At 42.5% G+C, this 21,644-nt stretch overlaps 1 protein-coding gene across 5 annotated transcripts in view; it reads left to right on the forward strand.

Moving 5' to 3' along the window:
* The window catches only part of KCNJ6 (potassium inwardly rectifying channel subfamily J member 6), a 233,678-nt gene that overhangs the window by 150,847 nt on the left and 61,187 nt on the right, over positions 1-21,644 (forward strand). For all 5 annotated transcript variants that reach the window (XR_007358816.2, XR_007358814.2, XM_048866896.2 and 2 more), the window contains one exon: positions 9,941-10,861. Coding sequence is in view for 3 of the 5 variants with exons in the window: in XM_048866896.2 (XP_048722853.1) it covers positions 9,941-10,861 (921 nt within the window). In the remaining 2 variants the exon portion in view is untranslated. The remainder of the gene's footprint in view (positions 1-9,940; positions 10,862-21,644) is intronic.

Raw genomic sequence — 21,644 nt, forward strand, 5'->3', positions numbered from 1 at the left:
AGATATTAGCTTCAAAGGACTGGTATAGCATATTGATTGAGCCAAGCTATTCCTTCCAAAGGTGAATATTCTTTTCCCATATTTTTATGCCTTATATTTATTGATCAAAGCAGCGCACATTTCCAGAAGCAAAGGGAAAGGTCATATCTTTTACCACTGATCTATGCACATGCATCCAAATAATTATTTTAATCTGAGAGAGTAGAAGTTCTTACGTACAATCCTTTTTCAGAACCTGATAGCAGCGCTCTGTGGTCATTACCAATGCTACTAAGCAGAGGCACTGGAAGTAGCACACGCAATACTAGAGCTGGGTAAAAAATTTTGGACATTTTCTCACCCAAAAATTCAGATTTGTGTCAACCAAAACATTCAATGATTGCATGTCCATTTTGCCGAATTGCATTGGTTAAAAAAAAAAAATCTGAAAAAAATCAAAATGTTTCATTTTGACATTTTCTAAACATTTTGATTTTTTGGTTTAAAACAACTTGATGTTTCAAAATGTCCTTCAATTTTATTTAATTTAAAACAAAAATTAAGAAAAAGCTCAAAATGAAACATTTCATTTTGGGTGAAAAAAATGTTTTCTTTCTTTCTTTCTTTTTTTTTTTCGATTTGCTGAAAAATTTGAAAAATGTTCAGGTCGATATGAAATTAATTTTATTTTTCAGAATGGCTAGTGAACCAAAAAATAAGTTTTTGGCACAGCTCTATGCAATACTAAGTAAAATGGGGGTTCAACATTACTTTCAACACCTTTCAGAAGCAGCTGAAATATCTGGATTACTGAATAGTGTCTTACATGCAGCTCTTTGTTACAGAAAACAAATCAGTTATTCACGGATTTTCATTTGAATTTTAAACAAATTCACTTCAACTGCATCCATGGGCCTTTAGCATATTCACTTTCTATGAATGTTCTAGTGCATGGAAACAGCCAAATGTTGCAGAATATCCAGGTTTTAAATTCATTGTTGTCAGTATTCACATCAGACTTCTGATTCCAATCAGGGAACAGACACATACGGGGTGATTTGCATCCAATCCAAATACCTCAAATTGTAAAAAATCAACTATTTTCAATACCTGCACCAAATTCTTCCTGTTACATGATGTTCGCTCTTGCGTCATTGATCAGAAAATAGCAATCATTCTACCCCTTTTTCACAGTGACATCAGGCCAATAACATACACTATTCTCCATTGCTGAAGTAGTTCTTATTGATCTACAAGCTCTTTATGACTGGCACCAGAGAGCAGAGAACTCAGAAAGCATTCCTATGTCAAGTTATTCCATTCTTCCATCTGTTGAAAACTAACTGAGAAAATGAGTGGAAAATCCAGAACTCAGCCAGGCCCTGCCATATGTCATAATGCTGCTTGGGCATTTGACCACTGACAGAAAACTAGCAGCTATTGAGAAAATCAAGACATCTACACTGTTAGTCTCTCACTTCAGGAACAATCATTCCTGGGCTAATAGTAAACAGAGCCACAAAATGAGGCATATAACCATAAGCAGTCTTTAACTGATGACATTCAGACATGGGTATTTCTTGTACGCTGACTCTCTCCTTTTCCAACTACACCCCACAGCAAGTCAGCAGAGCCCAGTCACCTCCTACTAGTACATCTTATGTAATATTAAGCAACCCTTACCAACAGGCCAGTGGAAACTGAGAGTAAACAAAGGTCCTCTGAGAAAAATATCAGGAGTCAGATAGCTACAAAGGAAATCTCACAGGCCATGTGAGCAATGCTGCCGCTCTTCAGCTACGCTGGGAGACATATACTTTACATTAAAGTATCAGAAGTAAAGCATTTGGCCAACATTTGCAGCTATTGCTACTAAGGCATTGTTTGCATTGTGAAACATTACAGCAATTTCCAGCAGTGGTACAGCTTCACAAGGGGAAGAGAAGGTGCAAGCTCTGGTATAGGGAGGGTATTTTTAATGGGAGAAACCTAAGCTGTGTCTACACTAGTGGCTTAGCACTGGTGTAGCTGCACCATTGCTGGGAGCTGCTGCAATATAGAGACTAATCTCTCCAGGGTAAAAATGCATCCTCTGTATCTTGGCTGTCTTCTCAAAAAGACGGCTAGATCTGAGGAGGATATGATGGTCAGTTACAACAGAATTGGACTGATGACAGAAAACATAGGAAAACTTTTCTGAAAGTTAATCTCTGTCACAGAGCAGGAAGAGTTATATAACTGCCCCCAGAACTGTACCTGGGTCTAACAAGCACCCATACATATGGACCTCTCTGCACAGAGATAGCACATACTTGTCCCAGACTTACCCCTGCCAAGGTACCCACAGATCAGACTGTATGTTACCTGTTTGTAAACAACCACAGTGTGGCAAGGTTTGTTTCTCATTAAGGTGTAGAGAAATCAAATCAATGAATTTGTATTTATTGAGCCAAACTCAGACCTGGATACATGGGTACAGGTCCCATAAAGTCAAAGGAGCCTATACCCGCTCATTCTGCGTCTGAGGTTGGCCCACTACTTCTCAGAACAGCTGGGTGGGAGGAGACCGTTTTCTCCTCTTTTCCTTCTCTCTCTTTTTCTATACAGTGGTACTTAGAATGACTGTGTAGCTAGTCTGATCTGATGCTGTTCAGACCCTCCCTGCTGCTGATCCTTGCCTCCTTCTGTGTTAAACTTGCCACCTATTGATCTTTCAGAGGGAAGAGGGATGGCTGGAACCCTCCCTTTTCATGCACAAAGGATTTAATTCTCTTGTACATGGTGGGGCATTGCTCCTGCATCTCTGTGAACAGCCATGCACTTACCTATCCCTCTGATTTTAATGCCAGCCTGGAACGCTGGCCAACACTCTGGATTATGCATCTCTTTTGTAGATTTCCACGAGGGACCACCATTTGTAAACTATCAGCTGCAGTCCACTTCCGTGCATCATCAGTAACCCGTAACTCAGAGGTGGGCGAACTATGGCCCACGGGACCGTCCTGCCTGGCCCCTGAGCTCCGGCTGGGGAGGCTAGACCACAGCCGCTCCCCTGCTGTCCCTCCTCCCCCGCCAGCCTGAGCGTGCCGTGCTGAACTGCCAGGGCTCTGTCCCGCCGCTCTGGCTGGGCAGCCTGGCGGCATGGCCGGCTCCGGCATGGTAGGGGGTGGGGAACGGGGGGTCCCGGAGTGGCAGTCAGGGGAAGAGTAGCAGGGGGCGGTTGGATGGGTTGGGGATTCGGGGGAGGGAAGTCAGGGGACAGGGAACGGGGGGTTGGATAGGGGGTGGGGTCCTGGGGGGGCTGTCAGGGGTGTGGATAGGGTTGGGGCAGTCAGGGGACAAGGAGCAGGGGGCTTGGATGGGTCAGGGATTCTGAGGGGGGCAGTCAGGGGGTAGGAAGTGGGAGGGGGCAGATAGGGGGCAGGGGCCAGGCTGTTTGGGGAGGCACAGCCTTCCCTACCTGGCCCTCCATACAGTTTTGCAGCTGAATGGGTAAAATGTGACAGGGAATGCATGTGCAATTGTCTAGGGAGTGTCTATTGTACAGGGAATGAGGATGCACCGCAAGCCTGGGAGAATGTGCGCTGCCAGCAATAGCAAGTGCTAGGTAGTTGGAGATAGGTGTGCCTATTGATCTTGCTCAGAGGAACAATAACAGTCAACCTTGTCCACCAAGAGCCATCCTGCCCTCGTCTCTGATTCAGCACAGTATTGATGTACGTGACTATCTTTAAGCATGTGAGTAGTGCCATGGATTTCAATGGGACTACTCATGGGCTTAGCTACCCCGCTGAATTGAGGCACTAATCCTTATTTAAGATGTTAGAATAATGTGTGTGAAGGTACAGATTTGAGGGGCGGGTTTCCTTATCTAACTGACTCTTTAGAGGTTTGCCCATCACAAGTATAAATAAAAGTCTAGTTCACCATGCAAGCATATCTCTCCCCATTCTGAAAATATCTGCTAGTGTGTGCCCAGGGCTCAGCAAAGCTGCGATTTTACAGAGCTGAAACAGCGCCTAAACCAAGCCAGGGACATCTGGCAAGGCATTTTAAAGCCCCTGTGACTGTCCTCATCAAAACCAAAGGCAACGCTTTGTGTGGCTCGCTGTCCAGCCTGGGTCTGGAGCATAAGCGGAGAAAGAACGGCAAAGACTCAGCAGAGCAGGAGCTCTGACGGAGCAGGCATCTGTTTGTACTATGCAGCTGAACAGTCCTCTCCTGATCTAGAGGGGCCGACAATCTCACCACAGCAATGGGGAACAGAGGTTTCACATGAGCCTACCTGAGCTGGATTCCTGGAGAGCCAGATATAATGTTTGCTTAACAAATTCATAGGGAGAAGGCATCAGAAATAATGTAATAAACTATGTTACTGGAAACAAACTGGAGTGGCATATTAAGTAACTGATGTCCACCTCATTCACTCAGTTTGGCTATAGCAGTGGTCCAGAAACTGTGGGGCACACCCCCCTAGGGGGGCACAGAGGAATGTTTGGGGGACGCGTGGCAGGTCCCAGGCCAGCCCCCATGGGGGGCAAGGAGGGAGCACCACCCAGCCCTGCTTTGCCGGCAGGCCAGCTCTGACCCCAGCCTCAGCTCCACACTGCCCCCAGCCCAGCTCCACCCCATGCTCCGCCTCCAGCCCAGCTCCGCCTTTAGCCCCAGCTCCTCCCTCGTCCCCAGTTCTGCCTACAGCTCCGCCTTCATCCCAAGCTGCTCTGCTGAGTCAACTGTGCAACAATGGAGAAGGGGCGCAGACAGATTCCATAACTGTGGCGGGGGGGCGAGGGCGCAACAGGAAAAGTTTGGGCACCACTGGGCTATAGAGATTATTCAGATAGAAGGCTTAAATATCATATTGCCCAAATCTATCCTTATAAATATCCACTCAAATCAAAAAGTTATTGTTTTCATGTCACTTTTTGTTCCAATTCCACAAATATTCTAGTAAAGGAGTTTATTGGCAGGAACAATGATGAAAACAGCAAAGTTAAAGTGAATCTTAGAGAATATTAACAAAAAGCAAGATTGCAATTTATAATGTAAGCATCTGCACCATAAACTTAATTCTAAAGATTACACACATCCAACCAGGAAAGGAGAGGAATATCACGTAAACTAAGTCAAACTATAATCAGAACTAACTAATGCTGCATTAATTTTAAATACCTGCAATGAACTACTTGAGAATAATCTTCTTTGAAACTAGGTGAATAACTTTCAATTACTAATAAATTGGACGAGATAGTAAATTGTACACAAACAATTCACAGACCCATAAAGAGGCTTAATTCATCTCATAAGTTTATTCACTAGGGAACAAGTATCAGAGGGGTAGCCGTGTTAGTCTGGATCTGTAAAAGCGGCAAGGTGCCATAGGACTCTTTGCCGCTTTCACTAGGGAACATTCATGTGGCTCTATTTATACCAGAGTTCTGTTGCAAATGGTAAAGGTTGTAATTAAGGCTAAGATTTTGTCATGAATATTTTTAGTAAAAGTCACAAACAGGTCACAGGCAACAAAGAAAAATTCACGGAAGCCAGTGACCTATCCGTGACTTTACTAAAAATATCTATGACAAAATGGGCAGTTCAGCTACAGGGTCCCCACACCGCCCACAGTGGCTGAGCAGCTTCAAGGTCCCTGCTCGGAGCTCTGGGGTCCCCCACCACCCGCGGCTTGGAGCTGCGAGGGACGCCTGCTGCCCACAGCTCAGAGCTCTGTGGGACCCTGCCACCCGTGCCAGCCAGGAGCTGCGGGTTACCCCCATCGCCCTCCACAGCTTGGAGCTCCCCGTGGCTCCTGGCCACCATGGGGGGACCCTGCAGCTCCCGGCCGCTGTGGGCTACAGTCACGAAAGATCACTGGAAGTCACAGATTTCACAACCTCCGGGATAAAATCGTAGCCTTAGTTATAATTCATACTGACCTTAGCAAAACCACTTAATAATTTTGTATATTGTCACCTCCAATGTAATATACATTCACACTGCTCTACAGTCACATTGATATGAGTATTTCATTTAGAGAGATATAAGCCCTATGGAGCAAAGATCGTCTTTTTCTTCTGTTTGGCAGCCCCTAGCACAATGGAGTTTGGGTCCATGACTGGGGCTCCCAGGAGTTACCACGAGTTACCACAATACAAATAAGTACTATTGCCACCACTAACAACAACACTTAAGGTATCGTTATTAATTTTTGTTCACCTGCAGCCCTGAAGCTAATGACAGAGCTATACTTTTGGTTTCCCATACAATAGTTCATCAGTAGTATCATATTCCCGTTATCCAGGACTATACAGATCGCTTTGTTTGTGAAGCCATTAGAGGATTCCTTTTTGAGTTCACAGTAATAGAGACAAGAACAAACGCGCATCGCTAGGTACTGCTATGATTAAATAGGACTGAACCAGTAAGGGGACTTATTAATGTTTACACATTCATGTAATTGGACAGAATGTGACATAAGCACCCTGCAGGCATCTAGGCACAAAATTTAACCGTCTAAGGGATGCCCCACTGAGTATTACATTGAACAGAATATGCTAAATAGCCAGGGTATTGCTACCTGTGCCATCGTGTTCACACAAGTTTAATGCAGACTGGTCTATAAACAGTCCAAGGTAGAAAATACTTATTCAGCATGTGGGTTAATTATCTATATATGTTTGCCATGAAGAAAACCACTAAGAATAAAAATAGCTTTCAAGTAAGATAGCAGCCATTCACTCCTGTGTCCCTGGAATTATGACAACCATTATATAACTGCAGAGAGAATGAAATGAGATAAACAGCATAAGCTAATTGGCTTGATACCAAGTAAAAATATCATTAGACTAAATGTCTTGTGGCTACAGCACCACCCATGTATGACTTTTCACTGGCCCTGGGGATGTACAAGGGATCCTGCCAGGTGCTTAAAAGATGTTTGCCTGGCATCTCTGTCAACACACAGATGCACATTCCGGGCATCATTTAGTTAGGGACTTGCTGCTCTTGTGTTTCCCTTTGGAGCTAAACTCCAGACTGAGAGCATGTCTAGTTGCTGACAGCCACAAGGAGGGCATGTTTGGTTATGACTTGCTTGGGTGGTGGAAAGAGTAATAGGATTAATTGGGTATCTTGAATTGCTGTGAAAAGGTTGGAGTATTGAGTTTAACTTTTTCGGAGACTGCCTGACAGTCTAGAGAGGTTGGCATTGGGAATTGGCTGAAGATCCATGCAGATGTCTCCAGCGTAATCTAAGTCTCTGTGAGCACCTATTTGTAAGATGTTCTATTGAAACAGTTTTAGATTAAAGTTAGTGATTGTCTTTGGTTAATAAACGTGAGTTTGAAGTGTTTGTTTTTTTGTATGCAAAGAACCAGAATGTGAGCAGCCCTTACATAGCCTTATGGGTGTGAAAGAGGCTTCCCCCCACTCAACAGAGAGAGGTCTGTGAGGGCCACTCACACTAGAAGTCTCTGCACTCCCTGTGCTCTGGGGTGCATAAGGACTGCTCATTTCTACTAGAAAATCAGTGGCCACCTTGGAAATTCTGGACCTAAACCTTTCTTGTGCTTCAGATCACTCAATGTGGAGGATCTTACTTAACATAAAGCACTTTGTGAGCTTCAAATTAAATATGCCAAATAAATGCAAAGTAATAGCAGTATTAATAAGTGCTTTAAAAGCAAAAATAAACCTACAAAGTAGGCTACAGAGTGCAGTACCTGGTTGCTGGGAAGTTCAATCTCTGGAGACGTCCTTTCAAATTTATTCTTAAACCACAAGTGAAATTAGTGTGCTTGTCTCCTCCAAGTTCCACTACATTATTTGGGGCCATTTGCAGTCTTTGCTCAAGAAAGGCTCGGAACTGGAGTTGTGCAACAAAGTTTGCTTGAATAACAAAACTCAGCAGAGACCATCTGCAAAGACTGAAATGCATTGTCAAAGCTTACACAGTGTCTCTTTGCATATGCCAGAGTCTAACTGTAATGGGAAAGCAAAATATTTCAAGCATTTTAAATATAATAAACCATTACATGGACATTACAAGTCTAACTAACATTACATTAAAACTCTAAGCCAGAGGCTTCATAACCCACTCCTGGCTATTTCAAGGGGCTGCTACTGGATTGATTTTATGGATTCCAGGGACTGAAATTCCCTTAGACACAATTGTGAGTTAAGCATAGAGTGTAAAGCCTTAACACCAAATTTCCTGGCTTTAGTTTAAGTCAGCCCCAAAAGGTTTCTTGAATGCGCTTTTTATGTGTTTATTTCATTATACTGCATTAGTGGTAATCCAAGAAGGCAGCACTGTCACCAGCTGGGATAAATTCATCCAGAACTGACTAGTTGGAACATCGCTGTAAATGCTGCCCCTGAAATCAGCTGGAATAAAATTCTTTTAAAGAAATAGTAACAAGATTAGAAAATGACACAGGATGGAGTCCATAACATGAACACACAAAAATGCTAGCAGGTTTCAATGCTACTACCAACCTTCATGCCTTTATTTCACAGAAAAGGCAATTGGGTAGACAAGGGCATGGCTGACAGCTGGATGGGGTAGAGAAACAGTTGTATTTTTACGACATCTTCTTTTCATGTGTATTTTACCTGCACCTAGAATTTTACAGAGAGCTTCTGACTCTGCTCCAGAGGGATGAAGCCATACACATCCCAAAAAACTCGAAGTAATTCAAAACTCAGCAAACCATCTGCTTAGCTACACAGGTTGCTAAAAACAAATCACCTAAGCGTTCTGCAATCTGAACAGAGAGCCTAATTCACAGATTCATAGATTTCCAAGCCCCAAAATAATTCCTTTTGAACTAGAGCCAATCTCATAGTTCAAGGCCTCTGTTTTGATATTCAAAGCCTTCTATGGCATTGCTTCTAGCTACTTGAGAGACTGCTTCTCCCTCCACTATATTCTATTGGAACAACAAAAATCAGCCAATAGGGTGAGGTTTGGGAGAGCAGGAGCGTAACTCACACAGGAGCTCGAAATGCATTCCTATAAGAAATAAGAATAACCACAGGTCTCCCTGTGCTCAGAATGACATGCAAAACTCGTTCATTTGACTTAGCTTTCCCTCAGTAAGTTTTTCACACCCCCACATTCTCACACACAAACAAAAACTGTATAAACTAATCAAGCTATTTCTCTCAAAAGGGTGGGAAGGAAGTGGGGACAGAGAAAGAGATTGTTACTGTTGTTTCCGTTTTTTAAATATTTGGGAGGCACTCAGATATGAGGGTGGCTAGGGGCTCGCATCCATAGAAAGGAAGGTGCACTACGATTAATAGCCTCATTCTTGGGTCCTCACCCAAGTAAACTAGCATGGCACCAACTTCTGAAGTACTGTGTGTTTTACATTAGTGAGAGGAGGAAACAGACTGCCCAGGCTCAATATAAATACATCTATTTTGTATAGCAATTAGTTAGAATTGCTGTTGGTGTATATTATTCTAAGGCCCAAACTTTCTTCCACTGAGGTCAATGACAGCAGAAAATAAAGTGTTTTTTAAAACCACTTACATGTATTTAATTATTTTCCCCTTAGTAATGGCATCAATGTAAAAAAAATAGTCTACAAATTGCTCATTTTCTCTGCTCATTTTGGTGACTTAAGCCCCAAAGCAGATCTGTTTCTTCATTTATATAAGTGCTATCTCCAAGAAGATCATTCTTGGCTTATAAGCAGGACTGATGTATTACATTTTCAAAGGGGATAAAACATTTATTTGAATATTTGTTGCAGAATTTAAACACTGGTGTAGACAGGATCAAATCTCTGAAATAATAGATAGGAAGCCCATGACATAAGAAAAAGTTTCCTTTCAAAGTTATTTCTATTAGATAGTGAATTAATACTTGTTTCCTACTGCTAATATAGAAAGAAGTTGTGTGCGTATTCAATTGTCCGTAAACACATAAATATTAATGTCTTTTTTTTAATGGCAGCTAGCGTATTTGAAGAAGACTCAATGGAGCAGGATGTGGAGAGCCCTGTCACGATACAGCAGCCAAAGTTGCCCAAACAAGCTAGAGATGATCTTCCAAAACACATAAGCAAAGTATGTACCAAGAGAAAAATTCAGAGGTATGTTAGGAAAGATGGGAAATGCAACGTCCACCATGGGAACGTGAGAGAGACTTATCGTTATCTGAGTGATATCTTCACTACCTTAGTCGACCTCAAATGGAGGTTCAACCTTTTGATTTTTGTCATGGTTTACACGGTGACGTGGCTCTTCTTTGGAATGATCTGGTGGCTAATTGCTTACATCCGAGGTGATATGGAACATATAGGAGACAATACATGGACCCCATGTGTCAGTAACCTCAATGGGTTTGTCTCGGCCTTTTTATTCTCAATAGAAACAGAAACCACCATCGGGTATGGTTATCGGGTCATCACGGACAAATGTCCCGAGGGAATTATTCTGCTTTTAGTTCAGTCTGTTTTAGGTTCTATTGTCAATGCTTTCATGGTTGGTTGCATGTTTGTGAAAATATCCCAGCCCAAGAAGAGGGCAGAAACCCTGGTCTTTTCTACCAACGCAGTCATTTCCATGCGGGATGGGAAGCTGTGCCTGATGTTCCGAGTAGGGGACCTTAGGAATTCACACATTGTGGAGGCATCAATACGAGCCAAGTTGATCAAATCTAAACAGACAAAGGAGGGGGAATTTATACCACTCAACCAGACAGATATCAACGTAGGTTATTACACAGGGGATGATCGTCTCTTTTTGGTTTCACCACTGATCATCAGCCATGAAATTAACCAGCAGAGTCCTTTCTGGGAGATTTCCAAAGACCAGTTGCCCAAAGAGGAACTAGAAATTGTTGTAATTCTAGAAGGCATGGTGGAGGCAACAGGTAATGTTTCTTATACCTTGTGTAAAGTATACATTTTAATTTTTAAAGTAAATTGATTTCAGATACAAACTGTATTCAGCAGGGAAAATACAGTAAATCTGAATTGGACTGGTCGTTATACTCCATTTGGTGCCTCTTGTGCCACAGAAAACCTTTGTTTTCACCTCACTTTAAAAGAATTACTTCAACAACGGAAGCAGACATTACATTTGCAAAAGGCATCAGCAGTATGGTTGGGTTTAAAATTAAAAGCATGCTCAGTTTAATTGTGTGCTCAACCCTGCCCAATGAAATCACATTTGTTTCTGATCTGATTTGAAAATGATATAACATTTATTGCTGTCTAAATTTTCCAGAGCATCCCATTATTTATCATTCTATCACAAGCGTAAATCAAGCCTGTAGAACCTAGTGTGATAAACTGCTTTACAGTGCTTTGTAAAAATCTAATCTGAATCCCTGATTAGACATAATGTGAAAATATTGTAGTACCTGCTGTTCCCAATTATTCATAGGTAATGCAAAAAGAACTGTGTGCTATGTGCAAACTTCTACCATGGAATTCCCCAAAGATGTTTGCATCGAGTGTGAAATGATAATATGTTAAACTTAACACTTTATTTTTTAATCCTTGTTTTGTTTTAACTTTTAGGCTGGTTTTACTTTAGATTCAAAATATCAAGGACTTGATTCTCATTTACACTAAGGCCCTTTATGCCATTCTGGCAGTGTACAGGAGCCTTAAAATAGGTGTATACAGCTAAGGCTAAACTATCTGTTCGCTCTTGTATTTAGCCGTGACATTTTTAGTACCTTTCCCAGAAGAAGAGCTTTGTGCAGCTTGAAAGCTTGTTTCTCTCACCCACAGAAGTTGGTCCAATAAAAGATATGACCTCACCCACCTTGTCTCTCTAATATCCTAGAACCGACATGGCTACAACAACACTGCATATAAACGATGGAAAGGCATACAGGATGAGGGGAGCAGTGTCACACATGGAATAAAAGCAATAGATTCATAGATTTAAAGACTCTAAGGCCAAAAGGGGCCACTACGATTGTCCGGTGTACACAGGCCATGGAATTGTTATCAGAAACTGGATTAAGACATATCTTTTAGGAAGATAGCTAAACTTGTTTTAAAGACCCCAAAAGACTGTGAGTCTACCACCTCCCCTGTTAAGCTGTTCCAATGTTTAATTACTCTCACAGCTAGAAATTCCATTTTAGTTCAAGGTTGAATTAGTCTAAATTAAACTTAAAGCCACTGGATCTTGTTATGCCTTTGTCTGAAAGATTGAAAAGCCCCTCAGTGTCAGATATCTGTTGCATTTGTAAACAACCAGGCACATTGATCAAGTCATCTCTCAACCTTCTCTGTCAAAAACTGAATAGACCGAGCTCCTTGAGCCTCCTATCAAAAGGCTTGTTTTCCAGCCCCTGGATCATTTTTGTGGACCTCCTTTGAACTCTCTCCAGTATTTCCACATCCTTCTTGGAGTGTGGGCTCTGTATTCTAGAACTGGACACAGCTCTCTAGTAGCAGTCTCATCAGTGCTGTGTGCGGCGCACAGAGGCAAGATCACTTGCCTACTTCTACTTGATATTTTCCTTTTACTTCGTCCAAGGGTTGCTTTAGCCCTTTTAGTCACAGCATAGCACAGAGGGCTTATGTTAAGTTTGTTCTACAATGACGCCCCCAAAGTCCTTTTCTGAGTCTCTGCTTTCCAAGACAGTCTCCCATCCTGTAGGCATAGCCTTATTTCTTTCTTCCCATTATGTATTACCTTGCATTCATCTGTATTGAAACACATTTTGTAGGATTGTGATAATTTAACCAGGCAATTCAGATCACTCTGTAACAGTAACCTGTCCTCCTCCTTATTTACTATCCCATCAATCTTCATGTCACCTGCAAATTTAACCAGCAAAAGATTTCATCTCATCATCTATATCGTTGATGAAAGTGTTGAATAGTATTGTACCAAGAACTGAATGCTGAGGGCCCCTGATAGTAATGGCTTCATTCATATATTGCTTAGCACATATTGCAAGGAAATATAAAAATAAAATACATCCTGGATAAACAGCTGGAGCTCAAATCTCTGACAATGACAACACAAAAAATTATTTGTTGGGTCTCTTAATACATTTACAGATCAAGGAACTACAGCAAACTGGTCTGTGACACTGGAAATAAATGAACAGAAAGCGAATCTCAAAATAGATACTGGTGCTAAATGCAATGTAATCACAGCAAACTTACACAAAACGATTAGTGACTGACGCATGTTCAAATTGCAAACATAACTTGCTTCATTTAATGGGAACAAAATGAGCCCATATGCAGTGCCACACAGGCACATATAGAGAAGAACAAATACTTCTCATAGAATTTGAAATGATGAAACAGAAAGATCCATATATTCTTGAGCTGAAGATAAGTCTGTAAATGTAGATGATCAAATGAGTGTAAAACTTTGTCTACTGAGCAGGATGCAAAAAGGTATTCTTAAATCATTTGATGACTTGATAAAGGGACTGGGATCCTTTAATACATCCTATTGATATAGGTCCCCTTGTCATAGAATATCAGGGTTGGAAGGGACCTCAGGAGGTCATCTAGTCCAACCCCCTGCTCAAAGCAGGACCAATCCCCAATTTTTGCCCCAGATACTTAAATGGCCCTGTCAAGGTTCCTCCCCCACTCTGAACTCTAGGGTACAGATGTGGGGACCTGCATGAAAACCTCCTAAGCTTACTTTCACCAGCTTAGGTTAAAACTTCCCCAAGGTACAAATTAATTTTATCCTTTGTCCCTGGATCTCCACTGCCACCACCAAACGGGGGGTTCCGGTTCTGGGACTGGTTCCATCTGGGTCTCTGGGACTGGATCCACTACTGCTGTTGCAGACATTGGCCTGGGGTCCGGCTCCATCACCTCTGACCGGGTCCTGGTAGAAGTTTCCGGAACAGAGATAGGCCTCACGGCTTGTTTAGCCTGGCTGCGGGTGACCATTCCCACCCTCTTGGCCCGCTTCACATGATTGGCCAAGTCTTCCCCCAACAGCATGGGGATGGGATAATCATCATAGACTGCAAAAGTCCACGTTCCTGACCAGCCCTGGTACTGGACAGGCAACTTGGCTGTAGGCAAATCGAAAGAGTTGGACTTGAAGGGTTGAATCGTCACTTGGATCTCTGGGTTGATTAAATTGGGGTCCACTAAGGAAGCATGGATAGCTGACACTTGTGCTCCGGTGTCCCTCCATGCGGTGACCTTCTTCCCGCCCACACTCACAGTTTCCCTCCGCTCCAAGGGTATCTGGGAGGTATCTGGGCCTGCGGACCTCTGGTGTGATTCCGGTGCAATTAACTTTAATCTGTTGGGGTTCTTGAGGCAGTTGGCCTTTACATGCCCCAGCTCGTTACATTTAAAACATCGTCCAGCTGACGGGTCACTGGGGTGAGGTGGGTTGCTGGACAACAGGGTGGTGGGACGATAAGGTGTCTGGAAGGTTCTTTGGGAGGTAGGTGGGGCCTTGGGCGGACCCCGGTAATAGGATGTGGTCTGGGGTTGTCCCTTCTGGTCTCTGCTCCAACTGCGACCAGTTTTCTTCTTCTCTGCCACCTCCACCCATCTGGCTCCAATCTCTCCTGCCTCGATTACAGTTTTGGGCTTCCCATCTAGGATGTATCTTTCTATTTCCTCAGGAACACCCTCTAAGAATTGTTCCATTTGCATTAGGAAGGGCAAATTTACTGGAGATTCAACACTTGCTCCTGATATCCAGGCATCCCAATGTTTCACAATGTGGTAGGCATGTCGGGTAAATGACACGTCTGGTTTCCACCTTAGGGCTCTGAACCTCTGACGAGAATGCTCGGGTGTTATCCCCATTCTGACTCTCGCCTTGGATTTAAACAGTTCATACTTGTTCATCTGTTCTTTAGGCATTTCAGCCGCCACCTCAGCTAAGGGTCCACTGAGCTGCGGCCTCAGCTCTACCATGTATTGGTCTGTAGAGATGCTGTACCCAAGGCAGGCCCCTTCGAAGTTTTCTAAGAAGGCCTCAGTATCATCGCTTGCCTTGTAGGTGGGGAACTTTCTAGGATGGGAAGTGGTACCTGGAGAAGGATTGCTTGGGTTTGTTGGTATATTCTGCTGAGCTTTTACCTTTTCCATCTCCCGTGCATGCTTCCTCTCTTTTTCCTTCTCCTCCTCCACATGCTTCCTTGCCTCCATTTCCCTCCTGTGGGCAGCCTCCTGTACCTCCTTCTCCAGCTGCATGAGTTCTATCTGTCTTTCATGTTCCTTTTGTTTTTCCTCAGCCTGAAATCTGGCTAATTCCTGCTTTTGTTGAGCCGTGGATTCTGTCATCCTAACCTCTCTGTTTTTAACTAACTTTACACCCGAGGTTTAGAAATAAACAAACAAAACTTGGCTGTAAAATTTTGCTGTGCTGGAATAGGATACCTATTCTCTGATAGTGATTGTCAGCCTACAGAAAAAAACAATTCCCTTTGTCTCTGCTCTGGCCCCAAATCAAAGCAAAAAACCTCCAACTACTTGGAAACCTGCTTACCAGCAGCCTAAAGGAAAAAAAATTCCTTTTCAAACCGGTGCTCCTTGTAAAAAAATCAAAATCCTAAAAAAAAAAAAAAACCCTGCCACTTTTGTCTCCAGGCAAATGGGTAGAACACCGCCCCCCCCCCCCCCCCCGTTTACTTTTAGGGAAAAAAAAAACTCTGGGTTGGAAGACTGTGAATTTCTCTGCAGGAGTTAAGTACCCTGCCTCCAGGCAAAGAAAACCTACAATTCACAAAGATAATCCCCTTTTGTCTTTGCTCTGGTCCCAAAGCAGAGAAAAAACTAGCTGCTTTCAGTTGAACCTCCTTTCCAGAAGCCCCAAAGGAAAAAAAAATCCTTTTTAAAATCTGTATTTCTAGTTCAAAAAAATCTCAAATTAACCTCAAAATGATTTCAGGTTAATCCCACCACTCTGCCACCATGTCAAGGTTCCTCCCCCACTCTGAACTCTAGGATACAGATTTGGGGACCTGCATGAAAACCTCCTAAGCTTACTTTCACCAGCTTAGGTTAAAACTTCCCCAAGGTACAAATTAATTTTATCCTTTGTCCCTGGATCTCCACTGCCACCACCAAACTCTAACTGGGTTTACTGGGAAACGTAGTTTGGACACATCTTTCCCCCCAAAATCCTCCCAACCCTTGCACCCCACTTCCTGGGAAAGGTTTGGTAAAAATCCTCACCAATTGAGCCATTGGCCATTATCTTTGAAAACTCGTGGCGAACGGGGGAAGTCCCGGATGACTGGAAAAAGGCTAATGTAGTGCCAATCTTTAAAAAAGGGAAGAAGGAGGATCCTGGGAACTACAGGCCAGTAAGCCTCACTTCAGTCCCCGGAAAAATCATGGAGCAGGTCCTCAAAGAATCAATCCTGAAGCACTTACATGAGAGGAAAGTGATCAGGAACAGTCAGCATGGATTCACCAAGGGAAGGTCATGCCTGACTAATCTAATCGCCTTCTATGATGAGATTACTGGTTCTGTGGATGAAGGGAAAGCAGTGGATGTATTGTTTCTTGACTTTAGCAAAGATTTTGACACGGTCTCCCACAGTATTCTTGTCAGCAAGTTAAAGAAGTACAGGCTGCATGAATGCACTATAAGGTGGGTAGAAAGCTGGCTAGATTGTCGGGCTCAATGGGTAGTGATCAATGGCTCCATGTCTAGTTGGCAGCCGGTGTCCAGTGGAGTGCCCCAGGGGTCGGTCCTGGGGCCGGTTTTGTTCAATATCTTCATAAATGATCTGGAGGATGGTGTGGATTGCACTCTCAGCAAATTTGCAGATGATACTAAACTGGGAGGAGTGGTTGATACGCTGGAGGGCAGGGATAGGATACAGAGGGACCTAGACAAATTGGAGGATTGGGCCAAAAGAAATTTGATGAGGTTCAATAAGGATAAGTGCAGGGTCCTGCACTTAGGATGGAAGAACCCAATGCACAGCTACAGACTAGGGACCGAATGGCTAGGCAGCAGTTCTGCGGAAAAGGACCTAGGGGTGACAGTGGACGAGAAGCTGGATATGAGTCAGCAGTGTGCCCTTGTTGCCAAGAAGGCCAATGGCATTTTGGGATGTATAAGTAGGGGCATAGCGAGCAGATCGAGGGACGGGATCGTCCCCCTCTATTCGACATTGGTGAGGCCTCATCTGGAGTACTGTGTCCAGTTTTGGGCCCCACACTACAAGAAGGATGTGGATAAATTGGAAAGAGTCCAGCGAAGGGCAACAAAAATGATTAGGGGTCTGGAACACATGACTTATGAGGAGAGGCTGAGGGAACTGGGATTGTTTAGTCTGCGGAAGAGAAGAATGAGGGGGGATTTGATAGCTGCTTTCAACTACCTGAGAGGTGGTTCCAGAGAGGATGGTTCTAGACTATTCTCAGTGGTGGAAGAGGACAGGACAAGGAGTAATGGTCTCAAGTTGCAGTGAGGGAGGTTTAGGTTGGATATTAGGAAAAACTTTTTCACTAGGAGGGTGGTGAAACACTGGAATACGTTGCCTAGGGAGGTGGTGGAATCTCCTTCCTTAGAAGTTTTTAAGGTCAGGCTTGACAAAGCCCTGGCTGGGATGATTTAATTGGGGATGGGTCCTGCTTTTGAGCAGGGGGTTGGACTAGATGACCTCCTGAGGTCCCTTCCAACCCTGATATTCTATGATTCTATGATTTGCATAGGTGACCACAGACCCAAACCCTTGGATCTGAGAACAATGAAAAAGCATTCAGTTTTCTTACAAGAAGACTTTTAATAGAAGTAAAGAAATCCCCTCTGTAAAATCAGGATGGTAGATACCTTACAGGGTAATTAGATTCAAAACATAGAGAATCCCTCTAGGCAAAACCTTAAGTTACAAAAAAGACACACAGACAGGAATAGTCATTCTATTCAGCACAGTTCCTTTCTCAGCCATTTAAAGAAATCATAATCTAACACATACCTAGCTAGATTACTTACTAAAAGTTCTAAGACTCCATTCCTGTTCTATCCCTGGCAAAAGCAGCATACAGACAGACAGACAGAGACCCTTTGTTTCTCTCCCTCCTCCCAGCTTTTGAAAGTATCTTGTCTCCCTTATTGGTCATTTTGGTCAGGTGCCAGCAAGGTTACCTTTAGCTTCTTAACCCTTTACAGGTGAGAGGATTTTTCCTCTGGCCAGGAGGGATTTTAAAGGAGTTTACCCTTCCCTTTATATTTATGACAGGCCCCCTCAAGGATTGAACTCACAACCCTGGATTTAGCAGGCCAATGCTCAAACCACTGAGCTATCCCTCCTCCCCTTGTCCTCCTTAAGCAAAATCACACTAGACTGACAGAAAGTAAAAGCTGAACTCAACCAGGTGGTAAAATTAGATGTTATTGAGCAAATGCAAATAGCACTGACTAAGGCCATGTCTACACATCACATCCCTCCTGAGCACCATAACTATGGTGACCTAACTTTTAAGGCCTAGATTAACAGTACAGTTATTGTAGTAAAACCAAACTAGTTAAGAATTCGTATAGAACCAAAGGATTTGAATACAGCCACCAAATTGCCTCAGAAGAACAGCTGAGAATCCACATTTCATAATGCAAAAAGTATTTTCAGTTTTGGATGCAAGGGTTTGGGCCAATCCAAAGTACAGAAAGCGTTTCGCTCTGCAGTTTCCACTTCCCTTTTAGTAGATCTATGTTAAAGTGACTTGTCTTCTGCTGTGACTTGGTACCAAAGTATTACATAAGAACATAAGAATGGCCATACTGGGTCTTTGAGAATTCCAGATCTTTCAGAATTTATACTTGAAGGAAATGACTGTTCATTATCTGCTGATTGGGGCAAAATGAAGCACACCACAATGAGAGACTGTTATAGTCTGCAGCGAGAGAAAAAAAGCGAACAGGAAAAATGCTGATCAGGGAGAATCAGATTAGTCACTCATGACACAGCCTGAGTAACAAAGGATTTTGATCAGAGTGCAGAAAGATGGCAATTGTACAAACAGATCCCAAAACAAGGAGGTCTTTCAGAGATTCACGAGTATGTCAGCATATCTAAGCAAATTCATCCCTAGTTTGTCATACTTAAGTGTTCCACTCAAAATGCAGATAGAGGACAGGACAGAATGGCAGTGGGATGACTGGCAAAAGAAATGTTTGGGGGAGTTTAAAACAAATATTTTACAGGAGCCCTGGTATTTTGAGATTAACAAATACCCTAAAATCTCAGTCAATGCAAACACACATGATATGAAGGGTTATCTTTCCGCAAAAGTGTCACTCATTGTCATGCGTTCCCAAGCATTGAGTAAAACACAACAGAAATATGCTCAGACTTAAAAAGAAATGCTCAATAGAATCTACCATGCCCAGAAGGGTATTCAGAAGCGGAATACTCCCAGGAGAGTGGTGTGCACAAAGGTAGTTTAAAGTTCAACTTTTCACACTCCTGATGGTGTGCTATGTAGCGCTGGTCCCTTTGTGCCTTTCTGAAGCGGTCTGAGGCTTGCTTTAACCTGTGATGAACTGCATCAGTTACAGGGAGCCACACATTTACCCAAGAACTGGCATACTTGAGGGACATCCAAGCTATACCCTCTTTCCACAGATCATGTTCTTTTTTCACTCCAGTGCTGAGAGCAGGTGGGGATGTGTGAGGCATAAGAGTGCCTATGTCAATTTATATCACTACAAGATTAGGGAGGTGATCCTTCCTGGGCCAGTTAAGCCACTTTAGGACCCCTAGATTACACTGGTGGCATGATACACGGTGGCTACTCCCCTACGGAGGATCTGGCCCATGTTTGTACAGTCCTGGGAAACAGGATGTAATGTTCCCATGTGCTTTAAAGGAGAGTTCCACTTTGAAGGGGGAATATGCACTCTATTTTCCTTCCTATCTCTGGCATAGACAAGCCTCTGATAGGAACACAACTCGCATGATGCAGACAATTTGTGTTATCGCTGATTAATATTGGCCAACAGGTCATAATTTTGGTTTATATTAAAATGTCACCATTGATTTTGTATTGTTTTACAGAGGAATTAGAGGAGTTTTTGTTTACACTATGAACATTTTTACTGTGCCTGAATATGAACCAGAACTCCTAGTTAGAGGGGCTGTTTGCCACATAGGACTTAGGTAGATTTTGTAGATCAAAAGAGCCTCAACTCTGTCTGCCAGAGGAGCACGTCTAAAAGGTAATACTAGGCTGTTTAATTGGGTTGGATGGGGACAGGGATTATTTTTAAACAAAGTTTTAAAACTTCACTCTGGGTGTTCTTCTTTGTACAAGCCCCAGAAATGCTTTTGAAGGTTTAAACCCATTGCCTTCTGGAGAAGGCAAATATTTAGTGAGTCACAAAACATGGTGACCAACACTAATAACCTACACACATTATGATGTGACCACTGGCAGCCAGGGAGGGTGTGCACTAGAAAACCCAATGGCAGTTCCCCTCTTGTGAAAATGAAAATGTGAAAAGTGAGACAGTAGCTATTATAAATATTTTATAATGTGTTAAAAATAAAAGGCAACACAGGAAATTGCATGGCAAAGTATATAGACATCTTCAGGTTCATATGGAGAATGATACAAATATATTTGTAATAGAACTCATTTATATTTCTGACACATGGACAGCTTGAGACCAATATTTGCAGAAGGGTTTATAGATACATAAACAAACATGCTCACTAGCTGTAGAAAATGTGTGTGAAAAGCAGTCAAATGTGCGCATAAAATGTTATTTATATAGCAAATGAGGCAATTGGCTAGGCACACATGGTAGAAAGTTGTGTCTGCTCTTAAATACAACCCTGGTGATTGAATGATTTATTGTCTTTTTGCTCCAATGCTAATCGGTTTCCACACTTCCCCCTTATGATTGCCCTATCTTAACAAATGCCTCCGTTTGACATGGCCCTGTTTGCCATTGTAATACCCTTTTGATATGTCCTTAAGGTCATTGTTTAACCTTCCCTGGTCCTGCATAACACTAATATACACATAGGAGTATGGCATCAAAGGCTGATAGCATCCTCCCTTCCTGCTAGAGAAGGTACATACAGTGCCATGACACATACACAACTGAATTTTTAATACAATGCACCCTAAAGGTATTAACCCTAATTCAGTAAAGTTTATCTTAATTCCACAAGGTTTGTTCAGGATATTACTGATATGGTCAGTCTGTCGCATGGCTGTTATTTAATGATATTGAGAACAAAGCAACAACTAAGGCTGTCAAGCAACTAAAACAATTAATCATGATTAATCACGCTGTTAAACAAACAAGAATATCATTTATTTAAATATTTTTGGATGTTTCCTACATTTTCAAATATATCGATTTCAATTACAACACAGAATACAAAGTGTACAGTGCTCACTTTATATTTATTTTTATTACAAATATTTGCACTGTAAAAAAAAGAAATAGTATTTCAGTTCCCCCATTACAAGTACTGCAGTGCAATCTCTTTATCATAAAAGTTGAACTTACAGTTGTAGAATTATATATAAAAAATAACTGCACTCAAAAATAAAACAATGTAAAACTTTAGAGCCTGCAAGTCCACTTAGTCCTTCTTCTTGTTCAGCTAATCACTCAGACAAACAAGTTTATTTATATTTGCAGGAGATAATGCTGCCCGCTTCTTGTTTACGATATCACCTGAAAGTGAGAACAAGCATTCGCACGGCATTGTT

The sequence above is a fragment of the Caretta caretta genome, chromosome 1 (assembly GCF_965140235.1).
Source record: "Caretta caretta isolate rCarCar2 chromosome 1, rCarCar1.hap1, whole genome shotgun sequence".
Classification (NCBI taxonomy): Eukaryota; Metazoa; Chordata; order Testudines; family Cheloniidae; genus Caretta; species Caretta caretta.